Below are 24,909 nucleotides of genomic sequence, written 5' to 3'. Positions count from 1 at the left end.
CTACGAAGAATATACTATATTGAAATTAAAGAAATGAAATTATGACCAAGATAACACTAAAAAAATCATAAAAGAATAAAGAGTAATGAAAACTATAATTGACACTGTACTGTTGTCTAATGTTGGAGGAAGCACCACTCAGTCTGTTGATCAACAGAAACATGTTGTGGACACTGAGACTAATCATAAATTTCTAGGAACGTCATTCAACTTTTGAAATAATCATATTGATCGATAATCATATTGATCAAATGATGATAATCATTTTACCCATTCAGATTTAATCTAGGGAGGGTAAGCATGTCTTCTAACTTGACTGTGCTTCCTATACAAAGCATAACATTGATCAAATAAACCAATTATTTTTCATGCCTCTTTTTTTACAAGGTGAAAGGATTAATCCTTTGTGAACTTCCAGGGGCCCTTTAGGAAATTCTAAAGAGTTATAGGTGCAAAATACATCATTTAGTATTTTATTTTGAAAAGACAGAATGTCAAAACCTGTCAGGAAATTTGAACATTCGATTAAATAGGATCTTGGATCAGTGTCAAAAAATTTTTTTGAAAGTGAACATAGGAAGCAACCTTAGCTCTTTCAAAAGTGAGAAGACTTTTTAAAATAGTAAGACGTGATAAAATTAAGATCAATTACAGGAAATTCTGAAAAGACACTGGATTTTTGGTTCCAGGGAGATTGGTTACTCAGAGGCAAAGAAAAACCTTTTATAACCTCTTTAAGAGCAGATCAGTAACCCAAGAAATTTTTGTCACTTTAGTAGAAAATCAGATTTTAGTTTTATACAAGTATAATATTTGATAGTGAAGCATTTTCTGAAAATCTTACAAATAAACCTGTCAAGTCTTACCTGGCTTTGATGACAAAATTATTTTTTTTCAGGAACTTGTTATACAGCTTTGTATTCTTTGTTATACAAATTTGTATTTGTTTCTATTCAGGTTTTGTTCTATACATGTTCCTTTTTCTCATTCTGAAACACTTTTAGTCATTTTACTTTAGTATTGTTTTCTTTTTCCTTAAAAGCACATCTTGCATAACTTGTATACAGAGCTGTTCCTTTCTATCCTATTAGAGTCTCCTTTACATACAAGATTGTAACTTATAATTACAGTAACTAGTATTTTACGAGAAAACTATGAGGTAGAGAATTGTACTACCAACATTTTGTAGTAGCCTGGCAGAGCTTATGAATATATATCTTACAACTTACAACTTCTTATAGTCATATTCTTCCAAATAGTACAACTTCTCAATGTGGCAGAAGTGAATATATTTATTAATAGACTCAAATATACATAGCTTCTTGGTGCCATGAAAATAAGAAACAGAAGCCTATATAAACTTGAAATGCTTATGCCTCAGTGTTCTGTCTTATATAGAAATGACCTAGGTATTTAATGAATATTCATGAACTAACAGTAACTTAAAGCCTTAGACTTAATGCTAAAAGATTTTGGAAATGATCTTCAAGTTGGCCTATCACAAGACATAATTACTTTCAAAATACAGTTTATCAGAATAATGACTCAACTTGGCTAAATACACATACAGATATAATGCTAGTTTATTCTGTCAATAAACCTGTAAAAGTTTAGGAAGAGAGTTTTCAAGTAGAATAAAAATGTACTTGTGTTATACTTAATGCCTGTAACTCAGAAGACATAGCTGTTTTTATTAAACCTATGATATGAAACTATGGTCTCACATACCAAAGATTTGCCTAAATGTTTTTTAATTTGGATTCTTAAAACATTTGGGTTAGTTTCTATAATTAAAGTTGTGAAACTATAAGAATTTTAATTTCCTTAACTCCTGAAAATCTCTTCTATTAGCACTTTTTGTTGTTTTTATCTTAACAGGTTTAGTCACACACCATACAATTCAAGTGTGTAATTCAGTAGTTTTTAGTTGTTTCATAGAATTGTGCCAGCACTACCACCATCAGTTCTACTCAGGATAGAACTCCCTTAAGGACTTTCATAATGTAAAATTAAACTTGGCAATACCAAGTGAAGGTAGGGAAGTAATTTTATATGTATAGACACATCATATAGATACATATGTATATATAATACACATGTATATATACACATATATACATGTATACATATATATAGATACATATATATCTATATATGTGTGTGTGTGTGTATGTATATATGTGTCTGTCTATATATGTAAGATGCATACACATGTACACATCAGTTAAGTCAGTTCAGTTCAGTCGCTCAGTCATGTCCGACTCTTTGCGACGCCATGAATCACAGCATGCCAGGCTTCTTTGTCCATCACAAACTCCGGGAGTTTACTCAAACTCATGCCCATCGAGGCGGTGATGCCATCGGAGATGGCTCATCCAGACCTCAAGGAGAGGTCTCGTCCCCTTCTCCTCTTGCCCCCAATCCATCCAAGCATCAGGGTCTTTTCCAGTGAGTCAACTCTTCGCATGAGGTGGCCAAAGTATTGCAGTTTCAGCATCAGTCCTTCCAGTGAACACCCAGGACTTATCTCCTTTAGGATGGACTGGTTGGATCTCCCTGCAGTCCAAGGGACTCTCAAGAGCCTTCTCCAACACCATAGTTCAAAAGCATCAATTTTTTGGCGCTCAGCTCTCTTTACAGTCCAGCCCTCATATCCATACATGACTACTGGAAAAACCATAGCTTTGACTAGATGGACCTTTGTTGACAAAGTAACGTCTCTGCTGTTTAATATACTATCTAGATTGGTCAAAACTTTTCTTCCAAGGAGCAAGTGTCTTTTAATTTCATGGCTGCAGTCACCATTTGCAGTGATTTTGGAGCCTCAAAAAATAAAGTCTGTCACTGTTCCCACTGTTTCCCCATCTATTTGCCATGAAGTGATGGGACCAGATGCCATGATCTTAGTTTTCTGAATGTTGAGTTTTAAGCCAGCTTTTTCACTCTCCTCTTTCACTTTCATCCAGAGGCTCTTTAGTTCTTCTTCGCCTTCTGACATAAGGGTGGTGTCATCTGCATATCTGAGGTTATTGATATTTCTCCCAGCAATCTTGATTCCAGCTTGTGCTTCTTCCAGCCCAGCGTTTCTCATGACGTACTCTGCATATAAGTTAAATAAGCAGGGTGACAATATACAGCCTTGACGTACTCCTTTTCCTATTGGGAACCAGTCTGTTGTTCCATGTCCAGTGCTAACTGTTGCTTTCTGACCTGCATACAGGTTTTTCAAGAGGCAGGTCAGTTGGTCTGGTATTCCCATCTCCTTCAGAATTTTCCACAGTTTATTGTGATCCACACAGTCGAAGGCTTTGGCGTAGTCAATAAAGCAGAAATAGATGTTTTTCTGGAACTCTCCTGCTTTTTCGATGGTCCAGTGGATATTGGCAATTTGATCTCTGGTTCCTCTGCCTTTTCTAAAACCAGCTTGACTACCTGGAAGTTCTCGGTTCATATATTGCTGAAGCCTGGCTTGGAGAATTTTGAGCATTACTTTACTAGCGTGTGAGATGAGTGCAATTGTGCGGTAGTGTGAGCATTCTTTGGGATTGCCTTTCTTAGGGATTGGAATGAAAACGGACCTTTTCCAGTCCTGTGGCCACTGCTGAGTTTTCCAAATTTGCTGGCATATTGAATGTAGCACTTTCACAGCATCATCTTTCAGGATTTGTAATAGCTCAACTGGAATTCCATCACATCCACTAGCTTTGTTCGTAGTGATGCTTCTTAAGGCCCACTTGACTTCACATTCCAGGATGTCTGGCTCTAGGTGAGTGATCACACCACTGTGATTATCTGAGTCATGAAGATCTTTTTTGTACATTTCTTCTGTGTATTCTTGCCACCTCTTCTTAATATCTTCTGCTTCTGTTAGGTCCATACCATTTCTGTCCTTTATTGAGCCCATTTTTGCATGAAATGTTCCCTTTGTGTATCTAATTTTCTTGAAGAGATCTCTAGTCTTTCCCATTCTGTTGTTTTCTTCTGTTTCTTTGCATTGATCGCTGAGGAAAGCCTTATCTCTCCTGGCTATTCTTTGGAACTCTGCATTCAAATGGGAATATCTTTCCTTTTCTCCTTTGCTTTTTGCTTCTCTTCTTTTCACAGCTATTTGTAAGGCCTCCTCAGACAACCATTTTGCCTTTTTGCCTTTCTTTTCCATGGGGATGGGCTTGATCCCTGTCTCCTGTACAGTGTCACGAACCTCCGGCCATAGTTTATCAGGCACTCTGTCTATCAGATCTAGTCCCTTAAATCTATTTCTCACTTCCACTGTATAATCATAAGGGATTTGATTTAGGTCATACCTGAATGGTCTAGTGGTTATCCCTACTCTCTTCAGTTTAAGTCTGAATTTGGCAATAAGGAGTTCATGATCTGAGCCACAGTCAGCTCCAGGTCTTGTTTTTGCTGACTGTATAGAGCTTCTCCATCTTTGGCTGCAAAGAATATAATCAGTCTGATTTTGGTGTTGGTCATCTGGTGATGTCCATGTGTAGAGCATTCTCTTGTGTTGTTGGAAGAGGGTGTTTGCTATGTCCAGTGCGTTCTCTTGGCAAAACTCTATTAGCCTTTGCCCTGCTTCGTTCTGTACTCCAAGGCCAAGTTTGCCTGTTACTCCAGGTGTTTCTTGACTTCCTACTTTTGCATTCCAGTCCCCTGTAATGAGAAGGACATCTTTTTTGGGTGTTAGTTCCATAAGGTCTTGTAGGTCTTCATAGAACCGTTCAGCTTCAGCTTCTTCAGTGTTACTGGTTGGGGCATAGGCTTGGATTACCGTGATATTGAATGGTTTGCCTTGGAAATGAACAGAGATCATTCTGTCGTTTTTGAGATTGCATCCAAGTACTGCATTTTGGACTCTTTTGTTGACTATGATGGCTACTCCATTTCTTCTAAGTGATTCCTGCCCACAGTAGTAGATATAATGGTTACCTGAGTTACATGTACACATAGGAACACTTAAATAGAGAGCTTACTACAGCTTCAGTTTAAAGTTTCAGCTCACTGATGGTTTGTATAGAAGAGCTCGTTCTCTTCCTTCCTTTATTTTTAATTGTGTTGCTGGCAGATAGGGCACGTTGAGGTTCCAACTCAGTCACTGTGAAGTCTACCATCTTCCCACCATGATTTGTGAAGGAGACCTTTTGGATTTTCTTTGCCCTGACATGTAATCTCATGGAAACTGTGGACGACATTTTGAGTGAGGGATGGAAGAGAGACCACAGGCTGTCTGGGTGTCTCAGAAGCTCGTTTGAGTGGATAAAAAGATCCAGTCTGTTTCCAATTTGTTTTTTTGACTCCAGGTCCGAGAGTCCCTAGTGGGTTGCTGCTGCTGCTGCTAAGTCGCTTCAGTTGTGTCCGACTGTGCAACCCCATAGAAGGCAGCCCAACAGGCTCCGCCGTCCCTGGGATTCTCCAGGCAAGAACACTGGAGTGGGTTGCCATTTCCTTCTCCAGTGCGTGAAAGTGAAAAGTGAAAGTGAAGTCGCTCAGTCGTGTCCGACTCTTAGCGACCCCATGGACTGCAGCCCACCAGGCCCCTCCGTCCATGGGATTTTCCAGGCAAGAGGACTGGAGCGGGTTGCCATTGCCTTCTCCGCCCTAGTGGGTTAAAGGGAGCCTTAAAGTCATAGTGACTATAGGGAGCTGAGGGTTGGTGTGAGAAGAGTGGATAGAGGGGTGGAGGAGATTGGGGTGTTAAAGGAGGACAGTTAAGGATTCATGGGGAACTGAAGGGAAGCTTGAGGGTGGTAAAAAGGAGAAAGAGAGAGGATGATGGAAAAGGGGAGGTTTTAGGGAGATCCATCCTGTTTCTCAAGGAGGTTATGGAAGTTCTAAATTGTCTTAGTAAAAGTTTGCCGTTTTTGAAGATACTGGCCTGAATTAGTGCTGTAATGGTGAAGCATGTCAGATAAGATGGAAGGGTGCTCAATGGAGTGAGAATTACCTATGGGATTAGATAGTTAAACCAGACATGAGACTTTGAAAGAGCTGGGAAAGAGTATTCCTTTGTGAGGACCCTAGGAAATGCCCTTCTGTCATCTCCACTGTAGGAGTTGGGAAAGAGGCCTCACAGAAGAGCTGGGAATATTCCCACTCAACAGTTGGAATGTGATGGTTGAGGTGTGTTGGCTGAGGTGTGTTGGGGTCAGAGAGTCAAAAAAATTCTTTGCTGGAAAATATTAAAGTAGCAGCTTACCATGTTGTAGCAGATAAGATGGCTGTAGCACTGGTTCAGGATTTAAACTCAGGGACAGATCCCTGAATCTCTTAGCAGGAGAGGAGTTGAAATGACTCTCGCAATGTGATTATTGAGGTGGGGATGGCACGGGTCCGTAGCTGAGTCCAGTCTTTATCCAAGTCATGTCACTACACAGACGTCAAATAAAAACAAATTCCTACTTGGCAAGGAGAGATTTTATTTGAAAAGGCTTTTGCAATAAGGAGATTGCTCTGACCACAAGGTATGCAGGTATCTCAGAATCAAACACAAAAAGGGCTTTCAGTGCATAGTACCAGCAGGGTCTTTGTGGGAAAGTGGGACAAGTGGGTAGAGGTTAATGGATGACATGACCCGGGCAGTTTTAACAGGAGGGGTGTGTGTGTGTGGTCAGCTGATACTTCAGGTGAGTGCTTAGGAGAGGGTGTTCTGGATTGGCTTGCTTAAGCTCAGAGCTCGCCAAAGCTCAGGGGTTTGTGGGGAACAGAGAAGCCTGACTACTGGTCAGACCAAGTCAGGGTGTCAGCTGGGCATTTGTGTGCATTTGCCCAGTACTTAATGCAAAATCCTTCTGGGATTTTAGGAAGTATATTTTTAGATCAGGTTCTGAAAAATTCCTTTGAAATATTAGTAAATATGTTTTTTTGTATGACTGTCATACAGTGAACTGTGTTCGTAGGCATTCCCCAAATTAGTTAAAAGATATGGCTCTTCTTCCCAAGTGGCAGAGATCCTAGTTGAAGAAGGAAATAAACTTTAAAACTTTCGTTATCAAATAAATTGTAAAGACTGTAAGCGTACAACGAAGGAAATTGAGTCAATTGGAAAGATCCTTGGAATAGATAAGGTTTGAATCAGGACTTGCTTGCTTTGTGAGGTGGGAGAGGTATGAAGTGAGCAGGAACGTGAGTACACTGTGGTGATGAGGTATGATGTGCTCACAGTTGATGCGTTAAAAACTAGTGTGTACCATTCAGAGACTATGCAGGATAAGGTAGAGTCACAGGTAGAAGTCACCCATGGAGCCCAGAGGTATTGAGGCTTTTTAATTTTAGGCAAAGGAAATCAGAAACCTTTTTGAATTAGATAAAATAACAAGTATTAGAAGTAGGCTTCCTGGTGACTCAGATGATAAAGAATCTGCCTTCAATGCAGGAGACTCAGGTTCAATCCCTGGGTTGGGAAGATCCCCTGCAGAAGGGAATGGCAACCCTCTCTAGTATTCCTGCCTGGAGAATGCTATGGACAGAGGATCCTGGCAGGACCCCTCAGGACCCCGTCCATGGGGTCACAAAGAGTCAGACACGACTGAGCAACTAACACGCACACATGAAGTAGAAAAGGGAAGGGAGAGAGTGTTGAGATCTTTTACTATTGAGGTAGTTTAGCATGGGGTAATGAAGGGCTAGAGCAGGGTAGTGGTCTAAAAAGTGCAAAACAAGAGGCAGAGATAAGGACCTGCTAAAGAAGAATCAACAAGATTGTAATTGGCAGACGGCGGGAGGGGGTGGAGAGAAGGGGGAAAGGAAGGTGTCAAGGATGGCTCCATGACACAATAGAGGAATTAGGGAAATTGTGGTACCATTGACTCTTGAGGGTTTCCTGTGGGAGAAAGGTGATGAATTTAATTTTATGGCAGGGAGAGATGGCCAACTTGTATAATTTTCTTGTCCATACTCTGTTACTAAGTAAGAAAGTATAGAAGAGATTATCTGAGTTTACCTGATCATAAGCAGCTCTAGTCCAGTAATTTTCAAGTCATCTCCAGCCTGAGTTTCAGTTCTACTCATATAACTTCTTGTTGGCCATCTCACCGTCCTGTTTCTTATATCTGCAGTGGTTCCTGCCAGGTCCCTCCTATCAAATTTTTTTTTTTTTAATAAAGCTAACCTTTCTATCACCAAAAGAATAATTAACCACAAAATCTTACAATATTGATGTACACTTCATTTAACCATCTGTTAGCTATTGACTGTTTTAGTCCAACTTCCCACCTTTCACTCAACTGAAACTGCTTCCTCCAAGTTTTCATAACCAGATCCAACTTGCCCTATCTGTCCTTAATTCTTGACTTTTTTGCAGCATTCAAAAATGTTGACCAACATACAAACTTCCTATGTGACCCAGCAGTCCCACTCCTAGTTGTTTATTCAAGAGAAATGGAGTGTATGACTCCACAGAAATTTGTACATGAATTGTTACAGCACCTTTACTAATAATAGCTAAAAACTGTAAACAGTCTGAATGTCTACACACTGGAAAATGGATAAACAAATTTTAGTATATACATACAATGGAATTCTGCTCAACAATAATGTTGATACATACAACAAAATGGATGAATCTCAAAAATATGCCAACAAAAGAGTAGACACTACAAGAGTCCACAGAAATCTAGATAACAGGCAAAGCTAAGCAATAGCAACAGAAAGCAGATCAGGGGTTGCTGGAGCCAGGAGTAACCGGGATGTACGGCAAAGGAACAGAGAACTTGGGGAGTGATAGAAATATTCTGTGTCCTGATTGGAGTGGTTGTTACAGTTGCATACACTTATTAAAGTTTATTGACCTGTACACTTTAAATATGTATATGTGCATTTTATTGAATATAAATGATAATGTAACTTATATACAAAAGAAATAAGATTTCACAGAATGACCAGTATATGTATACCATTCAAACGAGAGGGGATATGAGAGGTTGAGATCATTGAGCTTCGTAAAAGGTCTATTTCCAGTTGGAAAAAAAATGTTGACTGTATCCCCACCTATGTAGAATGGTCTCTTTGTAATATAGAGTTAATTCTGATGATGATGCTCAACTGCCTTTTAGTTTCAAATAGAGGCATAGACTGAGAAAGGAGGAAGGGAAGGTTGTCATTTGAGAAGGTTGTCATTGATGACAATGTTGAGGAGGATGGATAGGATATAAAGAGATTTTTGAGAGGTTTTAGATGTTGGGATGTATAATATTTCCTTCACTTCCTGCTTCACTGAGATTACTTTGTGAGATGATGTGGGATGAAGGACTCAGAGCATGGAATTTGTCTTCAGGAAAGCAGAAAAAGGTTAGAATGGCACTAGAGAAAGATTGGTAGGAAGTTAATAAAGGAAAATAAGGATTTCTAAGTTCTTGTGAGGGTTCACTAAAGAGATACGTTGGTGATTATTTGAGTTAGGAAGTCTGAAGGTAAGCTCCTTGGAATAAAAATACTGAATGCATGGCATATATGCTATAACTCAGGGAAAGTGTGTGGGGATCCAGCGTATTTCTTTAGTAGATTAAAACAGTATTAGCAATCAAATTACACCTTTTAGATATCCCATGCTAAATAGATATTGGTGACAATACTGTAGAAAGTATTCAAGTATCAGAAGGATGTTTGGACAGGATGAACTCTGGGATTTCTTTTTAATAGTGTACATAGGTTTGTGCATAGTCCTTTAGAAGTCCTCAGTTGTAATCAGTGTTTCTAACTTAAATTAACTTGTCCACTCCTCCCCCCACCTCCTTTTTTTTTGGTTACTCTTAGGGTTTGTGAGGACTTAAATGACCAGAAAGGATGTTTGGATTTTGTAGACCAGATGTTTAGTAGAAATGATAACGTTTGACTTGAAAGTCATAAAAGACACTTAGCTGCCACTTAATGCCGTACGCAGGTTTTGTATAGTTTTCCAAGGAAAGTACCATAAAGGTGCCCAATAAATATCAGATTATTACCACCCTTGCATTTTAAATTGTAAATGTTTTGGGGCTATTTCTTAGCCTTATGCAGCACTTAGCAGTTTATCCTTAACTAATATGACCTTTTTCCTGATTTTTACAGTGGACGCATAGTATGAGGGACTCAGTTTTAGATAGTGCAGTGAACACAATGCCGACTGATAAATGAGTGTGATGTATTAAGGGCTGAAGTGGAGAAGGAACTGGCAACCCAATTCAGTACTCTTGCCTGGAAAATTCCATGGATGGAGGAGCCTGGTAGACTACAGTCCATGGGGTTGCAAAGAGTCGGACACGACTGAGTGACTTCACTTTCTATAGTTCCTTTTGGAGGAGGAAATGGCAACCCACTCCAGTGTTCTTGCTTGGAGAATCCCATAGACGGAGGGGCCTGGTGGGCTGCAGTCTGTGGGGTTGCAAAGAGTCGGACACGACTAAGCAATTAACACACATTAAGGGCTGAAAGGAGCCAAAAGTGAATCTGTGATGGAAATTTACTAATTTGCCAATAGCAGCTGTAGGTACACAAACAGAAAGGGCTGTCACTTTTTGAAAAAGCTATCCGCCAATTTGTTTTTAACTAAGAAAGTTGGATTTAGACTTACTTAGAAGGAAAGTTCATGTTGTGCTTACTGATGAAAATAGTGGACCTCATAAATCTGTTTGGCCAGCACAGCCCATAAACTGGCTTAAACATCACTTTTTTCTTTACTCTTTTTGAACACTTTAATTTTTCTAGGATAGGCTTTATGTATAATTTTAGTATTAAGTCTTATTCGAAGATCATTCTAATAATAATATAAAGCAGTAAAAAATAGTTGTATTAAGAACTATGTCTGCCAGACTGAACAGTTTTGTTAAGGTATACTTGATAATACAATAAATTACACATAAGTAAAGTTTAATGAATTTTGACATACGTGTACACTTCTGGAACCATCATCAGTCACTACAGTATAGTCATCACCTACAAAGGTTTCCTCATGCCCCTTTATCATTCCTCCTTCCTTTCCTTTTCCACTTTCTCTCCCCACCTTCAGATAACCACTGAACTGCTTTTTGTCATAATAGATTAATCTGAATTTTCTAAAATTTTGTATAAACAGTATGCAGTATATACTTCTCTCTGTCTGACTTCTTTCATTCTACATAACTGTTTTGAGATTCACTCAAGTTACATGAACAGATAGTTCATTTGTTTGGGAGGAGGGGGCTATGTGGTGCGGCATGTGGGGTTTTATCAGTAGTCCACCAGGGGTTGAACCCAGCCTCTCTTCACTGGAGGCTCAGAGTCTTAATTACTGAACTGCCTGGGAAGTCCCAATAGTTCATTACTTTTTATCCTGTGGATATATCACAGTTTATTCATCCATTAGTCTGTTGATGACATTTGGGTTGGTTCCAGCTTGGGTTATTACAAATAAGCTGCTATGAACATTATACATAGGTCTTTGTAGTGACATTATACTTTTACTTCTCTGATGTAAATATCTAGACATGGAATGGCTGGATCATATAGTAGGTTGTTTATTCATTCTTAAGAAACTGCCAAGCTGCTTTCCAAAAATGCTGCACCATTTTACAGGCCCACCCTCAATAAAGTATGAGTGGTCCACTGGCTCTATATCCTTGTCAAATTCTTTTTTTTTTTCCCTTGTCAAATTCTTGAAATGATCAAACTTTTTTATTTTATCTGACAGACTATTTTAATAAGAAAAGACTATCCTGGTGGAATTGATTTCCCCCTCTTGCAAGTCTTTTGTATTTAAAACGCTGCAGACATAATGCTTTGTTTGTGAAAAGATTGCGATAGTTTCCTATACATTTATTTACTCTTTGATAGTATTTGTTCACCATTGTTGATTTGAAACTCAGTTTATGGGAATCGATGCATTTTGTTCATTTTGACTTACGTACTTTTCTCTTTTCGTTCTAGCGGCCCCTTTGTTGCTTTATGCAAACAGACGGGACTTGCGATTGGTTGATGCTGCAAATGGCAAAGAGAATGCTACGATTGTAGTTGGAGGCTTGGAGGATGCAGCTGCGTTGGACTTTGTGTTTAGTCATGGCTTGATATACTGGAGTGATGTCAGCGAAGAAGCCATTAAACGAATAGAGTTCAACAAAACTGAGAGTGTACAGAATGTTGTTGTTTCTGGATTATTGTCCCCTGATGGGCTGGCATGTGATTGGCTTGGAGAAAAATTGTACTGGACAGATTCTGAAACTAATCGTATTGAAGTTTCTAATTTAGATGGATCTTTACGAAAAGTTTTATTTTGGCAAGAGTTGGATCAACCTAGAGCTATTGCCTTAGATCCTTCAAGTGGGTAAGTTTTGCATAATGTACAAAGGTTATTGTATCTCCTCCTGGCTGTTTTCTTTCCATTAGCATAGACACCCTTCACTTCCAAGAGAAAATAAACGCTGGACCTCACTTCTAGGTTCTTTGGACTTCTTTGTCAAGTAGACTTGAATGTGGGAAGTTAAGTTAGGTCATGTTCTTAAAGTAAGGTGTGTCTATAAATAGTTTTGTGTTTCTAGTATCACTTAGGGGATAGCCATGTTTATAATTCTTGTTTTATCTTCTGCATATTTTATAATTAGAGAATAATTAGAAGGCAGAGAAGAAGGAATGATAATAAGAGTGGTATATGATAGCGCAAATCTTCTTTTTTTCATTTATTTTTATTAGTCTCAAATCTTCTGAATCTTATACCTTTTATTATATACACCATTTTGTAATACTAGTGTTTTTTTTATTAAGCTGATTTTTTAGTATGTCAGTGTTGAATGAAAAAAATTAAGTTGTTAACTCATATCTAGTTCACTAAACATGTATTTATCATAAAGTTTATTTTCTAATAAGAGAAACTTGAAACTGGGCAAATCTTACTGTGTAGAATGTGAACTGGTCCCCAGGTGCTTCTCTCTCACTGTGTTTCAGTCCTGCCTCTATGATTCCTTGCTGTGTCTCTGTTGAACACATTGTCATGCCAGAGTCTGTCATAGCCAGGTGTAGATAATGAAATGTGAACCTGAAATGAACTATTATTAATTGGTTAAAATCTAAAGATAAGTACCTGTGAATAGCTCTTTTAGTACTTCTTCTTTGACTTTCAAGTATATTGGAATGCTTTAAAACTCATTTATAGGAGGGAGTGGATTAATATTATGTAATAAGTTAAAATTTGGGAAAAAATGAAAGAAAAGTTTATGTATGTTCTTTTGTCTCGATATCAGATCCTTTTGGTGACAAAGTCTTAAGACAGTGCCGTATTACAGGAAAATGAAAAGCTTTGTCTGACTATAAAAGATAACATGGGCAATAGTGAGGGAAATTTTAGAGTGAGAAGTTCTAGAAAGCATATATATATACTTGATATAATATATAAAAATGTATTTTTAGAGAAGCACTAAGAGGTGTTTGCTAAAGTCAGATGTTCTTTTAATAAAGCATCAGAAAATATTATAATGACCCTAGTGGTAGGAAACAGGGTTGTGTGTTCCAAGGAGTAGGTCATAGATGTTGAATGTATGGTAAACTGTCCTGATTGAAGAATCTGGTTCTTGAGAACGTGCAAGGTGTTTTTGAGAAATGCAGTCTGTTTTGCCAGCAAAGTTTAAGTCTCAGGGAGTGATGAAATGTCTCTGAGGCTACTGCTTTGTAGAACATATAGGGTTTTGTTGCCTTCCGTGCTTATTAGGAAGTAATACTTTGATGAAAAGTATAACTCTAAGGATGATGGAAATTTTCCCAAATATCTATTAAATGGTTAGTATGTTCAGAGCTCTGCTTTTTTGTGTTCGTGGGGAGAGATGGGGAATATCTTTAAGGAGTTACTATTTAAGGAGAGAAAACTTAGGAGAGAACTTTTCCTTCTTCAGAGCATGTTTATTTGCATTATGTAGTGTGTATGTGGAGAGGGAAAGTGTTAAATTAGAAGAGCCACAAATCTCTTAAGGATAGTACATAGTTACGGGAGGTGAATTTACAGGCAACTCTTTTGACTATTCAGGATCTAATAATTTAATAACTAAATGAGTCATTCTCATTTTGTCCCTTAAAACTTGAGCTTTACTTCTTGCTGGTAGGTCTGATAAGTGTCTTAGGAAGTAAGTTTCCCATGTGATGAAAAAGTACATTAGTGTTCATGTGGCTTAAATATTTACTAATGTTTGAATCTCGAATTTGCCAGACTTAGCAAGTAAAGGATATTGTTGGAAGAATCAATAATAATGTACTTTGAAGGTGACAGTACTGTTATTTAAGCTTCTGAGGGACATTCACTGAAGAATATTTTTCCTGAGGCCTGCATGGGGTTTTGGTCAAACACTCAAATACCTTTCATTATTTGTGATGTCTGCAGTTAGTGTTGCATGTGTGTGAGTATGCATGTGTAAATTCACTTTTTGAACTATTTTATCAGTTCTCCGAAAGTTTCTTTTAATTTTTGGAAAGTTATTTCGTGTTGTATGACTGTTTTTTACATTGTGCAACTGGAAGCAGATAAAATTCAGCCAGATGGTGTCATTTCATACTTAGCATGATGAGGCATGTTTAAAATTATATTTTAAACTTCTGCATTTAAAAATATATTTTATCGAACAGTTTTTTCAGTATTGATCTTAGATTTGTGTTAACACTTTTAGTTTTAATGGAATAGTAATTTTGGATTGAATTATATCACTCATATCAATTGTGGCAAACAGGAGAGATGATTTCCAGATTTATTTTTTAGGGAAAAAATGAAGTTTGCTTACCAGAGAAAGTACATGAAAACAGAACTGAGGAAAATGGTGGCTGTATCAGAGTTCCGGGATCCTGGGTTATGAGGTTCAGAAGAGCTGACTGAGCGCTCTCACATCAGCTTATGTAAAAGGAAAGCTCTTGAATGACTGGCATTGTTTAAGCCCTGGGAACTGGTGCAGACATCTGTGTGCTTTCGGATGTATGGAGTTCTTTGTGCAGTCAGTTCATTTAGCCTAGACTGAAGGAAGATTTTTATTTCCCTCTCTAAATTTGGCTTCTATTAGCCTGAGATTTTTTTTTTTCTTCTTTGAGTGACTGGCAGTGTAGAATTCCGAATAAGGAACGGGAAAAACATGTGTATGGAAATGGTTCCAGAAGTGAACAATCGTAGTTACAGAAAGCAGTATCCTTGCTTTATGATGAGAGGTGATTCCTATGTGTCTGCTCCTGATGGTAGAGCTCCTGAATCTAATCCACAGCAACTGTTCTAATCTTAGAGATGTTGAGGAGCTGCAGAACTAGTTCAGTGGAAGGAGAATGATTTATAATTTCCCTGTCAGTTAAGTACGTGTAGTTGTCATAACTTGAGTATGTTTAAAAGTATTTTCTATACTGGTATATCCCAGATGACTAAAATAGTTGCTGCCACATAGTAGATGTTCAGTAAATGTTTCTTTTATAATCCTATTAATTGTCCTTGAGAGGGACATTTGTTTTCTAAGCAATGTAAACTTTTTAATGTGGTCTTGTGAATTCTAAGTCAGTTTGGCTTTGATTGCAGTTGTTAATTTGAAACATGGTTAAGATTTTTAGTCTTTTCATTAGAAGTTATCAAGATCATATTTTAAAGATACACTTATTGGAGCATGTTTCATGTCACATCTAGGTTTGTTAATTACCAAGCAAGTTCCTTTGTTTTCTTGGATATCAGTTTCCTCATTTCTAAATTGAGTTCCTTTCAGTTTTGAACTTTAAAAGCCAGACATTTAAAAAAAGTACTCTTATCTCATTTTTATTTTTTTATTTTTACTTTTTTCTCTGTCTCATTTTAAAGACATTATTTAAGCTTTAAAAGCCAGATTTTAAAGAAAGTACTCTATCTCATCTTAAAAATTGTCTTTTACGGTTACACATTCAGTCTAATTTAGGTATTTTATACTTATAATTGTGTTTCTCAGAACAGATTCTTTAGATTTTGTTTCCACTGCCCTTATTGCACATGCTGTCACATTCAGCCTCCTTTTTTTTAGGGCTGTTTCACCTCTAAAACTAGCTTAAACCTTTTTTCCAGTTCCACTCGATATAAACTGAAAAGTACTTAAAAATATCAAAGGATATGTTTCGTATGAAGAATGGAAAATGTGGCCCGTTACTTTCAGGCGGGTTATATATATATATTCAGATATGCTTGGAGATAGGTGTTTTTGAAATTATCTAAAAAGCGTGTGTTGGAAAGCCACTAGTCCAGGAAACCTGTATTAATAGGTTTACTTTACTAGCTTCTGGGATAGAAATCAAGGCCCATGGAAGTTAAAAATTTTTTTTTAAGAATTAATAAATAAACGTGTGTATTTAATTCTATGTATTCTCAAATGTTAGTATCTATCTTTCCTCTTACGAGTGTCTTAACTGTCATCCAGCTTTTAATCCTTTATATCTAGTGATACATATCACATCTCATTGAGTTTCGATTGTGTGGTTTACTATTTTTATGTTCTGTATCTCCAGGCCTACTTTTACTGAGGGAATATTAAAAGGGAGTATGTGCAGTATGACTAAATGACTCTAAGGAGCCTAGTCTTTTAATAGCTTTCTTTGCCTTTTATCAATAAATAAAAGCTTTCCTTGCTTGCACAGTGACCTTTCGATTTATCCTAGCAAAGAGGAGAATGATATTTTATGAGAGTAATGAATATAGGATACCTTTAGCTGAGTTCTCTGCATTTTGGTGCTGTTATTTATCCTTGCTATATTTCAGTGTGACTGGCTCTTTAGAAATTTTAGCAAATTAGTTTGATCACACCTGATATTTGTGTTATTGAATCTTTAAGATTTTGGAAGTAGGAGTATGTGACAGCTAATTTGTGAAGTAGAAATGAAATGATTGTTTTTAGTATTTTTTTGGTAGCATTTGCTATTCATAACATACTCCTTTTAGAAATTCTTCTCAAGATTTTCTGATTTTTATACTGTTGGCTTTCCTACCTCTTGGACCACCCTTTTCCTTTCTTAATGACTCTTAAGTTTAAAAGTATATCGTTTATTCTTTCCCTAAGATCATATACATTCCCACAGCTTTTGCATAGAAGCAGATAGCGATATCCATAATGCTCCATATCCTGAAGCACTGGTTCTGTGTTTGAAAGCTCTTGGTCTGTCTGAACTCTTAATAACATACAATTTTGAAAGGTGTCCTCTTGGTCAGTTGGGGAAGCCTGTTTTCTGCCAATTAAATCCTGGGAGTGGTAGGGAATTTTAAGGATCTTCTTGATAAATGACCTTTACTTTTTGGCTGAACAAACCTAGTCCTTTGGCTAAAATAAGAGAAAGTCAGATTCTTGGTTGATATTTTCCAATTCCACGTTTGGTCCTTTTTTTTTTTTTTTCCATGAAAAGTGTCTTGCTGAAGCTATGGTTTTTTTTTTTTTTTTTCCTCTTTTTTTGCACATTGAATTACTTAAAAAATGCAACCTGGTTGTTTTATTTAAAAGAGGATTTTATAAATTCTGTGTTTCAGATTTACTCACTGTACTGAATTCTTATTTTTCTGCATCCCACTTAATCCAGTTGGTTTTAGCTTCCTTCTGCTTGCAGTATGTTCTTTAATATTTCAGCAGAAGTCTGTTAATGGTAAGCTCCTGGAGTTTATCTGCAAATATATTTATTTTGTCCTCATTCTTGGAAAGATAATTATTTGATTATAGAATTCTTTGTGATTGTTATTTTCACTGAGTCCTTCCAGGGTATTATGACTTTAATTGTTGCTGTGAGAAGTCTGTTTTCTAGTTATTGTTCCTTTGTAATTAATTTTTTTCTGGTTACTTAAAAGCAGCCTGTAGCATTCCTAAATTTTTGGTGCTTTGCAGCTTTGTTCACTTTGTGTCCAGATGTGGCTGTGTTTTATTTATCCTGCTGAGAACCCTTGTTTCTAGAATATAATCATCATTGTTCTTTATTCTAGAAAGTTATCCATCATTTTCTTACTTTTCCTTTATTCTCTTTAGTCTTCTTTGGAACTCCTGTTTGATGTATGTGGACCATCTGATTTTCTGCTCCATGCCCCTTAATCTTGCTTTCATATATTCTCTCACTCTTTCTCTCTGGGCTTCTGGTTATTTTTTGCACCTGCCTTCCAGATAATTCTTTGTTCAGCTGTGCCTAATTTTGCAGCTTAGTATCAGTGAGTGTATTTTGCTTTTGTAGAATTTCTTTATGCCCTTCATTTAAGACTTATTATGAGATCATGTTACCCTACATAAAAGAAGAAATATTGTATCAATATATTAGACTTACAAAATGTTACAAAAATAGTCCATAGTTCTTGTATAACTTTTATCTGCATGCACAGTCCTTCAGTCTTGTCTAACTCTCTGTGACCTTCATGGGCTGTAGCCCGTCAGCCTGTAGCTCCTGTCCTTGGGATTTTCCTGGCAGGAGTACTGGAATGCGTGTCATTTCTTCTCAAGGGGGCCATCCTGATCCAGGGATCGAACTTGAATCTCCCGTGGCTTCTGCACTGACAGGTGGATTCTTTATCCCTGAGCCACATCACTTCAGTTCAGTTCAGTTCAGTTCAGTTGCTCAGTCGTGTCCGACTCTTTGCGACCCCATGAATCGCAGCATGCCAGGGCTCCCTGTCCATCACCAACTCCCAGAGTTAACTCAGACTCATGTCCATCGAGTTGGTGATGCCATCCAGCCATCTCATCCTCTGTCATCCCCTTCTCCTCCTGCTCCCAATCCTTCCCAGCATCAGGGTCTTTTCCAGTGAGTCAGCTCTTTGCATGAAGTGGCCAAAGTACTGGAGTTTCAGCTTCAGCATCAGTCCTTCCAATGAACACCCAGGACTGATCTCCTTTAGGATGGACTGCTTGGATCTCCTTGCAGTCCAAGGGACTCTCAAGGGTCTTCTCCAACACCACAGTCAAAAGCATCAATTTTTCAGTGCTCAGCTTTCTTCACAGTCCCACTCTCACATCCATACATGACCACTGGAAAAACTATAGCCTTGACTAGACGGACCTTTGTTGGCAAAGTAATGTCTCTGCATTTTAATATGCTATCTAGGTTGGTCATAACTTTCCTTCCAAGGAGTAAGCGTCTTTTAATTTCATGGCTGCAGTCACCATCTGCAGTAATTTTGGAGCCCCCCAAAATAAAGTCTGCCACTGTTTCCAGTGTTTCCCCATCTATTTGCCATGAAGTGATGGGACCAGATGCCATGATCTTAGTTTTCTGAATGTTGAGCTTTAAGCCAACTTTTTCACTCTCCACGTTCACTTTCATCAAGAGACTTTTTAGTTCCTCTTCACTTTCTGCCATAAGGGTGGTGTCATCTGCATATCTGAGGTTACGGATATTTCTCCTGGCAATCTTGATTCCAGCTGGTGCTTCTTCCAGCCCAGCATTTCTCATGATGTACTCTGCATATAAGTTAAATAAGCAGGGTCACAATATACAGCCTTGACGTACTCCTTTTCCTATTTGGAACCAGTCTGTTGTTCCATGTCCAGTTCTAGATGTTGCTTCCTGACCTGCATACAGGTTTTTCAGGAGACAGGTCAGGTGGTCTGGTATTCTCATCTGTTTCAGAACTTTTCACAGTTTGTTGTGATCCACACAGTCAAAGTCTTTGGTATAGTCAGTAAAGCAGAAATAGATGTTTTTCTGGAACTCTCTTGCTTTTTTGGTGATCCAGTGGATGTTGGCAATTTGATCTCTGGTTCCTCTGCCTTTTCTAAAACCAGCTTGAACGTCTAGAAGTTGATGGTTCATGTATTGCTGAAGCCTGGCTTGGAGAATTTTGAGCATTACTTTACTAGCGTGTGAGATGAGTGCAATTGTGCGGTAGTGTGAGCATTCTTTGGGATTGCCTTTCTTTGGGATTGGAATGAAAACTGACAGCGAGAGGGCATCAGAGGGCAGACACACTGAAACCATAATCACAGAAAACTAGCCAATCTGATCACAGGACCACAGCCTTGTCTAACTCAATGAAACTAAGCCATGCCGTGTGGGACCACCCAAGATGGACGGGTCATGGTGGAGAGGTCTGACAGAATGTGGCCCACTGGAGAAGGGAATGGCAAACCACTTCAGTATTCTTGCCTTGAGAACCCCATGAGCAGTATGAAAAGGCAAAATGATAGGATACTGAAAGAGGAACTCCCCAGGTTGGGAGGTGGCCAATGTGCTACTGGAGATCAGTGGAGAAATAACTGCAGAAAGAATGAAGGGATGGATGGAGCCAAAGCAAAAACGGTTGTGGATGTGACTGGTGATAGAAGCAAGGTCCGATGCTGTAAAGAGCAATATTGCATAGGAACCTGGAATGTTAGGTCCATGAATCAAGGCAAATTGGAAGTGGTCAAACAGGAGATGGCAAGAGTGAACATCAACATTCTAGGAATAAACGAACTAAAATGGACTGAGCCGCTTAGGAAACCCATAATCTCTACCTTGCTTCCCTTAATATTATATTTTATGTAATCATAGAAGAGTTATCTAGATCAGGAAATTAATGTTGATACGATATGGTTAACTAATCTCTAGACCATACTTGAATTTCTCTAATTTTCCCACGAGGGTCCTTTTTGTGGTCGAGGGTCCCATGTTGCATTTAGTTGTTATTTCCTTAGTGTTTTCTAATCTGGGACATTTTACCTGTCTTTGTCTTCATCACCATGACCTTTTGAAGGTTACTGGCCAATCAATTTGCAGAATGTCCCTCATTGAGGATTTGTCTGAGGTTTTCCTATGATCAATTATATGTTTTTGGCATAGCAGAGGTCATGTTCTCCCTTCAGGGCATTGTATCAGCAGATATGTGATGTGGCTACTGGTGATGTATCATTTGATCACTTGCTTATGGCTTTCTCTGCCAGGTTCTGTGTGTGTGTGTTTACATTTCCCCCCCCTTATAATAACTGTCTGAAACTGGGCCATTGTCTTGCTTCTTACCATACAGCTACAGCCTGCATCCTCAGTCATTTCTAACTCTTTGTGACCCCATGACCCGTAGCCCGCCAGGCTCCCCTGTCCATGGAATTTTCTAGGGAAGGATACTGGAGTGGGTTGTCATTTCCTCCTCCAAGGGATCTTCCCGACCCAGACATCGAACCCACATCTCCAAAGTCTCCTGCATTGGTAGGCAGATTCTTTAGTACTGAGCCACCTGAGAAGTCCACTTCTTACATTACTTTTAAGCAACCTTTGTTGGTTTTTGCCTGCAACAATTAATACTGTGGTTTTCTGCCAAATGGTGATACTTGTAGTTCCATTGTTCCTCTTAAACATGCATTATTAGTTAGAATTCCACCTTAAGGAAGAACTGTCCTGTCTTTCCTACTTAGGCATTTATCCAATAATTTATGAGTATGGACTCAGGGGCATTTGTTTATTCTATAAGTTATAATCCATTACTGTCATTAATTCTTGCTCAGGTTGTCCTAGATTTTGCCATTGGGAGTTCCTTCTGGTTTGCTTCTGTGTTCTTTTGACAGGCCCTCATCGTTTTTAAACACTTATTTACTATTTGCAAAGCACAAGATGTTCCACATTCACCTTGTCCTTTTGCTTCACCCTTAGACTCAACCCTTTCTCCAAGGAGCTCTGTCTCCATTATTGGAAAATGGTATTGAGAAACTAAGATCTGGGAGCTGGGTGTGTTCACACTGGATTTTCACTGCAGTGATTAGTTGAGAGATACATGTATGTATACCTGTGTATACATGTGTGTATGTATATATACACCTAGTTCATGTGTGTATATCTGTATCTACATATTAAAAAAATAAGCTTGTGTTTATCTCCAGTTCCAGCCCACCACTTACAAAATTATGTTACAGTCTTCTCCCCTTTCTCCCCAACACCTTTTTTATTCCAGTTTATGATAGTGAGAAACAGGGTTCTCATTGTCCACAATATATTTTCTTATTTCCTCAATCCTAGTGTACAAATTTCAGAATTGCTAACCTGTACTCTTGTGAGAAACAGATTTTTTGTCTGGAATATACTACTGTGAAAATCCTGTCAGTCAGAATGCTGTCTTCCAAATGTTTTTAAGTAATTTTTCTTTACCATCAGTTACAGTGTGGCATTTGTAATATATTACTGTTTGTGTTCCGTTTGGAATATCTGCCTATATCCTGGTTGATTTTAATTATCAGTTTATTTTTGGATTGTGTGAAGCAATAGCCATGTTTCCTACAGTTAGAAATTACAGAAAAAGCTTTGCTCAGTAGTGTTCCTCCTCCTGATCCTTCTGTGATGGTCCCATTTCTCCTTTGTTTCCAGCTTGTCCCTCCCCATTTACCCCCTAGGATATCTTATTATTATTTATTTCTAGTTTTATCTAATTGAATTCCTTTTTGCACAGATGAGCTGATACATATAAATTTTTTAATATTTTTTTTACATGAAAGAGGAACATACTAAAGATGCTCTCTTGCACTTTTTTTTTAACTAATTGTATCCTGAATATCACTCCATATCACTTCGTAGAGATCTTCCTTGTGGTTTTTTTTTTTTTTTGTGATTGCCTAGTATTCCATTGTGTGATTATAGCATAATGTATTCAGCTACTCTCCTGTTTTGTTAGCTGAGGTGTTTTAAAGCAAATCCACACAGTGACATCTCACTCTGAAAAGTGGATATTTTCCTCCATAACCACAATACCATCTTCTTCCATGCACCCCAAATGAACAGGTCTTTAATGTTACAGATGACTCAGTCCATATTCTGATATCTGTCATAGCCTCAGAAATGCTATTTTATAGCTGGTATACTTGAATTAGGATTTAAAACAAGGTTCACAGATTGCACTTGATGATGTCTCTTAAATTTCTCTGGAATAGTCCCTCCCTATCTGTTTTTTTCTCATGCTTTTATTGAGGAGAGTCTATAGTTGTCTTGTAGAATGTTACGGATTTGGGGTTTTCTAAGAAATACTTGGGCTGTTTGATTTATTTCTACTCCTTTATGTTTCTTGTAAAAATTAAAACTTATGATAGGAGACTTGGTTAGCAAATTCAGTGTCTTGGCACAAGTGCTTCATAGATAGGTAGCATTGAGTACTTTGTATTTATCACATCAGAAAGTGCATAGTATTTTGTTCTACCTATAGCGATGTTAAGATGGCTCAATAGATGATGAAAGCTTGTATTTTTATTATAATATTGAGCTTTTCCTTCTATATCCTTCAAGTAATCTGTGGAATGATCCTTTTGTACAATGCCAATGTCCAGTTCCTCATCTACTGGTTATTTTAACATCCATTGATGATCACCTCTTGTTTTGTTAAGATGTCTGTTACTTTTTTATGATGTCTGTCCCATGTGTTTTAGTCTATCTTTTATGTGTTTTGGAAATTTAAAATAGTTACAGTCTCTATTCAGATTATTCAGTTGTCTGAAAGTTCTTAGAAATCCACTTGTTTGTTATATTTCCTGATTCTTACGGTGAACTGTTTCCTTAGGTGTTTTATAGTTTTAAATGGTGAGTTGATATTCAGAGGGGTTGTTTGTGTGACTCCTGAGTGGCTTCAGGTAGGGATCATGAAAAACAAACCTCTCTTCCTCCGGAGAGAGGTTTGTTTTTGCCACGCACACTACAGGTGTTTCCAGGGACCACTTTATTTTTAAACTGAAGTATAACTTATGTGTACTAATGCACAGGTTTTCTGAGCTGTTTTGACATATGTATATACCTGTGTTACCACCCCGTTCAAGCAGAGGTGATTTTTTGTATTTAATTTTGGAGTTAGGAGTTTCCGTACTGTGTAGATAGAATAAATTCAGATGCTTAAACCTATGTGAGGACATTGTGATTACAAAGCTTTTGGTAGATTTTCCCACCTTTTCAGAGCTTAGGCAAAGGCAGAAAATTTCTTCGTCTCCTTCTACCAGTGGCAGGTTTTTCTACTTGACTGTTCCCTGAAGATCTGTGCTTTGTGCGAAAATCTTACTTATAACACAGTGCTTCTTGTGTGTCAGGGCCTTATTTTCCTGCTTTGCCTTTGAAACAGGAGTTTCTGCGTTGAGAGTATCCTTCCGGGTGGCTGGAGCATCAAGCGTGTGCTGCTTTGTCGTTGTTATTGTTTAGTTGCTAAGTACTTCTTTTTACTTCCCTGTTAACTTTTGGCTCTTTAGAAATTTGATTTCCCCTGCTTTCATACCTTAGTTGTACATTTAAAGTACTGTTTATGTATTTTTATTTTGTGTATGTGTATATATATATATATACACACACACATATATATGTATCAAGTCCATTTGACCTGCTTTTATAACACACCATAAGCTACTTAGTAACTGAGTAGCTTATAACAACAGAGATTTTGCTGCTTGTAGTTCTGGAGGCTGGAAAGTCCAAAGTCAGGGTGCCAGCCTGGTCCCCTTCTGGTGAGGGCCCTCCTCCTGGTTCATGCACCTTCTTTCTGCGTCCTCACATGGTGGAAGAGCCTAGGGGATCTCTCTTTTACAAAGGCACTAATCCCACTCCTGATAGCTCTACCCTTACAACTAAGCACCTCCCAGAGGCCCCACATTCTAATAGTATCATCTTTGAGGATTTCAACATAGGAATTTTGAAGAAACATAAACATTCAGACCATAGCAATGTATTAATCAAAAGACTCGCCACTGATTCTAGAAAAAGAAGGTTTTCTGGTTATGTTGTTAACAAACTACCAGAAATAGAAACTCGTAACTTTTATATTTTTAAATATTACCTTTTCTTCTTGGGAATATATGTGCCTGATAGTTGGGCATTATTCATACTTAGTAATATTTGTGCTAATGACTTCTTTTAATTATAGGTAGGATTATATAAGTAACTTCAAGGATCATGGAGTGATTTATGACCTAATATAGATCTGGTTCACTTAGTTTTTATGACTCAATTCTAAATGTTGTCTTAATTAGCCACCTTTGTAATTACATCTTGTAAAGGATGAAAATTTATCCCTTCTGTTTAGCTTTATTGAAAGTGAAC

General features: G+C 37.9%; 1 protein-coding gene across 5 annotated transcripts in view; it reads left to right on the top strand.

Moving 5' to 3' along the window:
• The window catches only part of LRP6 (LDL receptor related protein 6), a 173,303-nt gene that overhangs the window by 10,520 nt on the left and 137,874 nt on the right, over positions 1-24,909 (top strand). For all 5 annotated transcript variants that reach the window (XM_043439798.1, XM_043439796.1, XM_043439797.1 and 2 more), the window contains exon 2: positions 11,881-12,274. In XM_043439798.1, coding sequence (XP_043295733.1) covers positions 11,881-12,274 — 394 coding nt within the window. The remainder of the gene's footprint in view (positions 1-11,880; positions 12,275-24,909) is intronic.

Source organism: Cervus canadensis, chromosome 21, assembly GCF_019320065.1.
Source record: "Cervus canadensis isolate Bull #8, Minnesota chromosome 21, ASM1932006v1, whole genome shotgun sequence".
Classification (NCBI taxonomy): Eukaryota; Metazoa; Chordata; class Mammalia; order Artiodactyla; family Cervidae; genus Cervus; species Cervus canadensis.
This window is presented reverse-complemented; position numbering and strand designations above follow the sequence as displayed.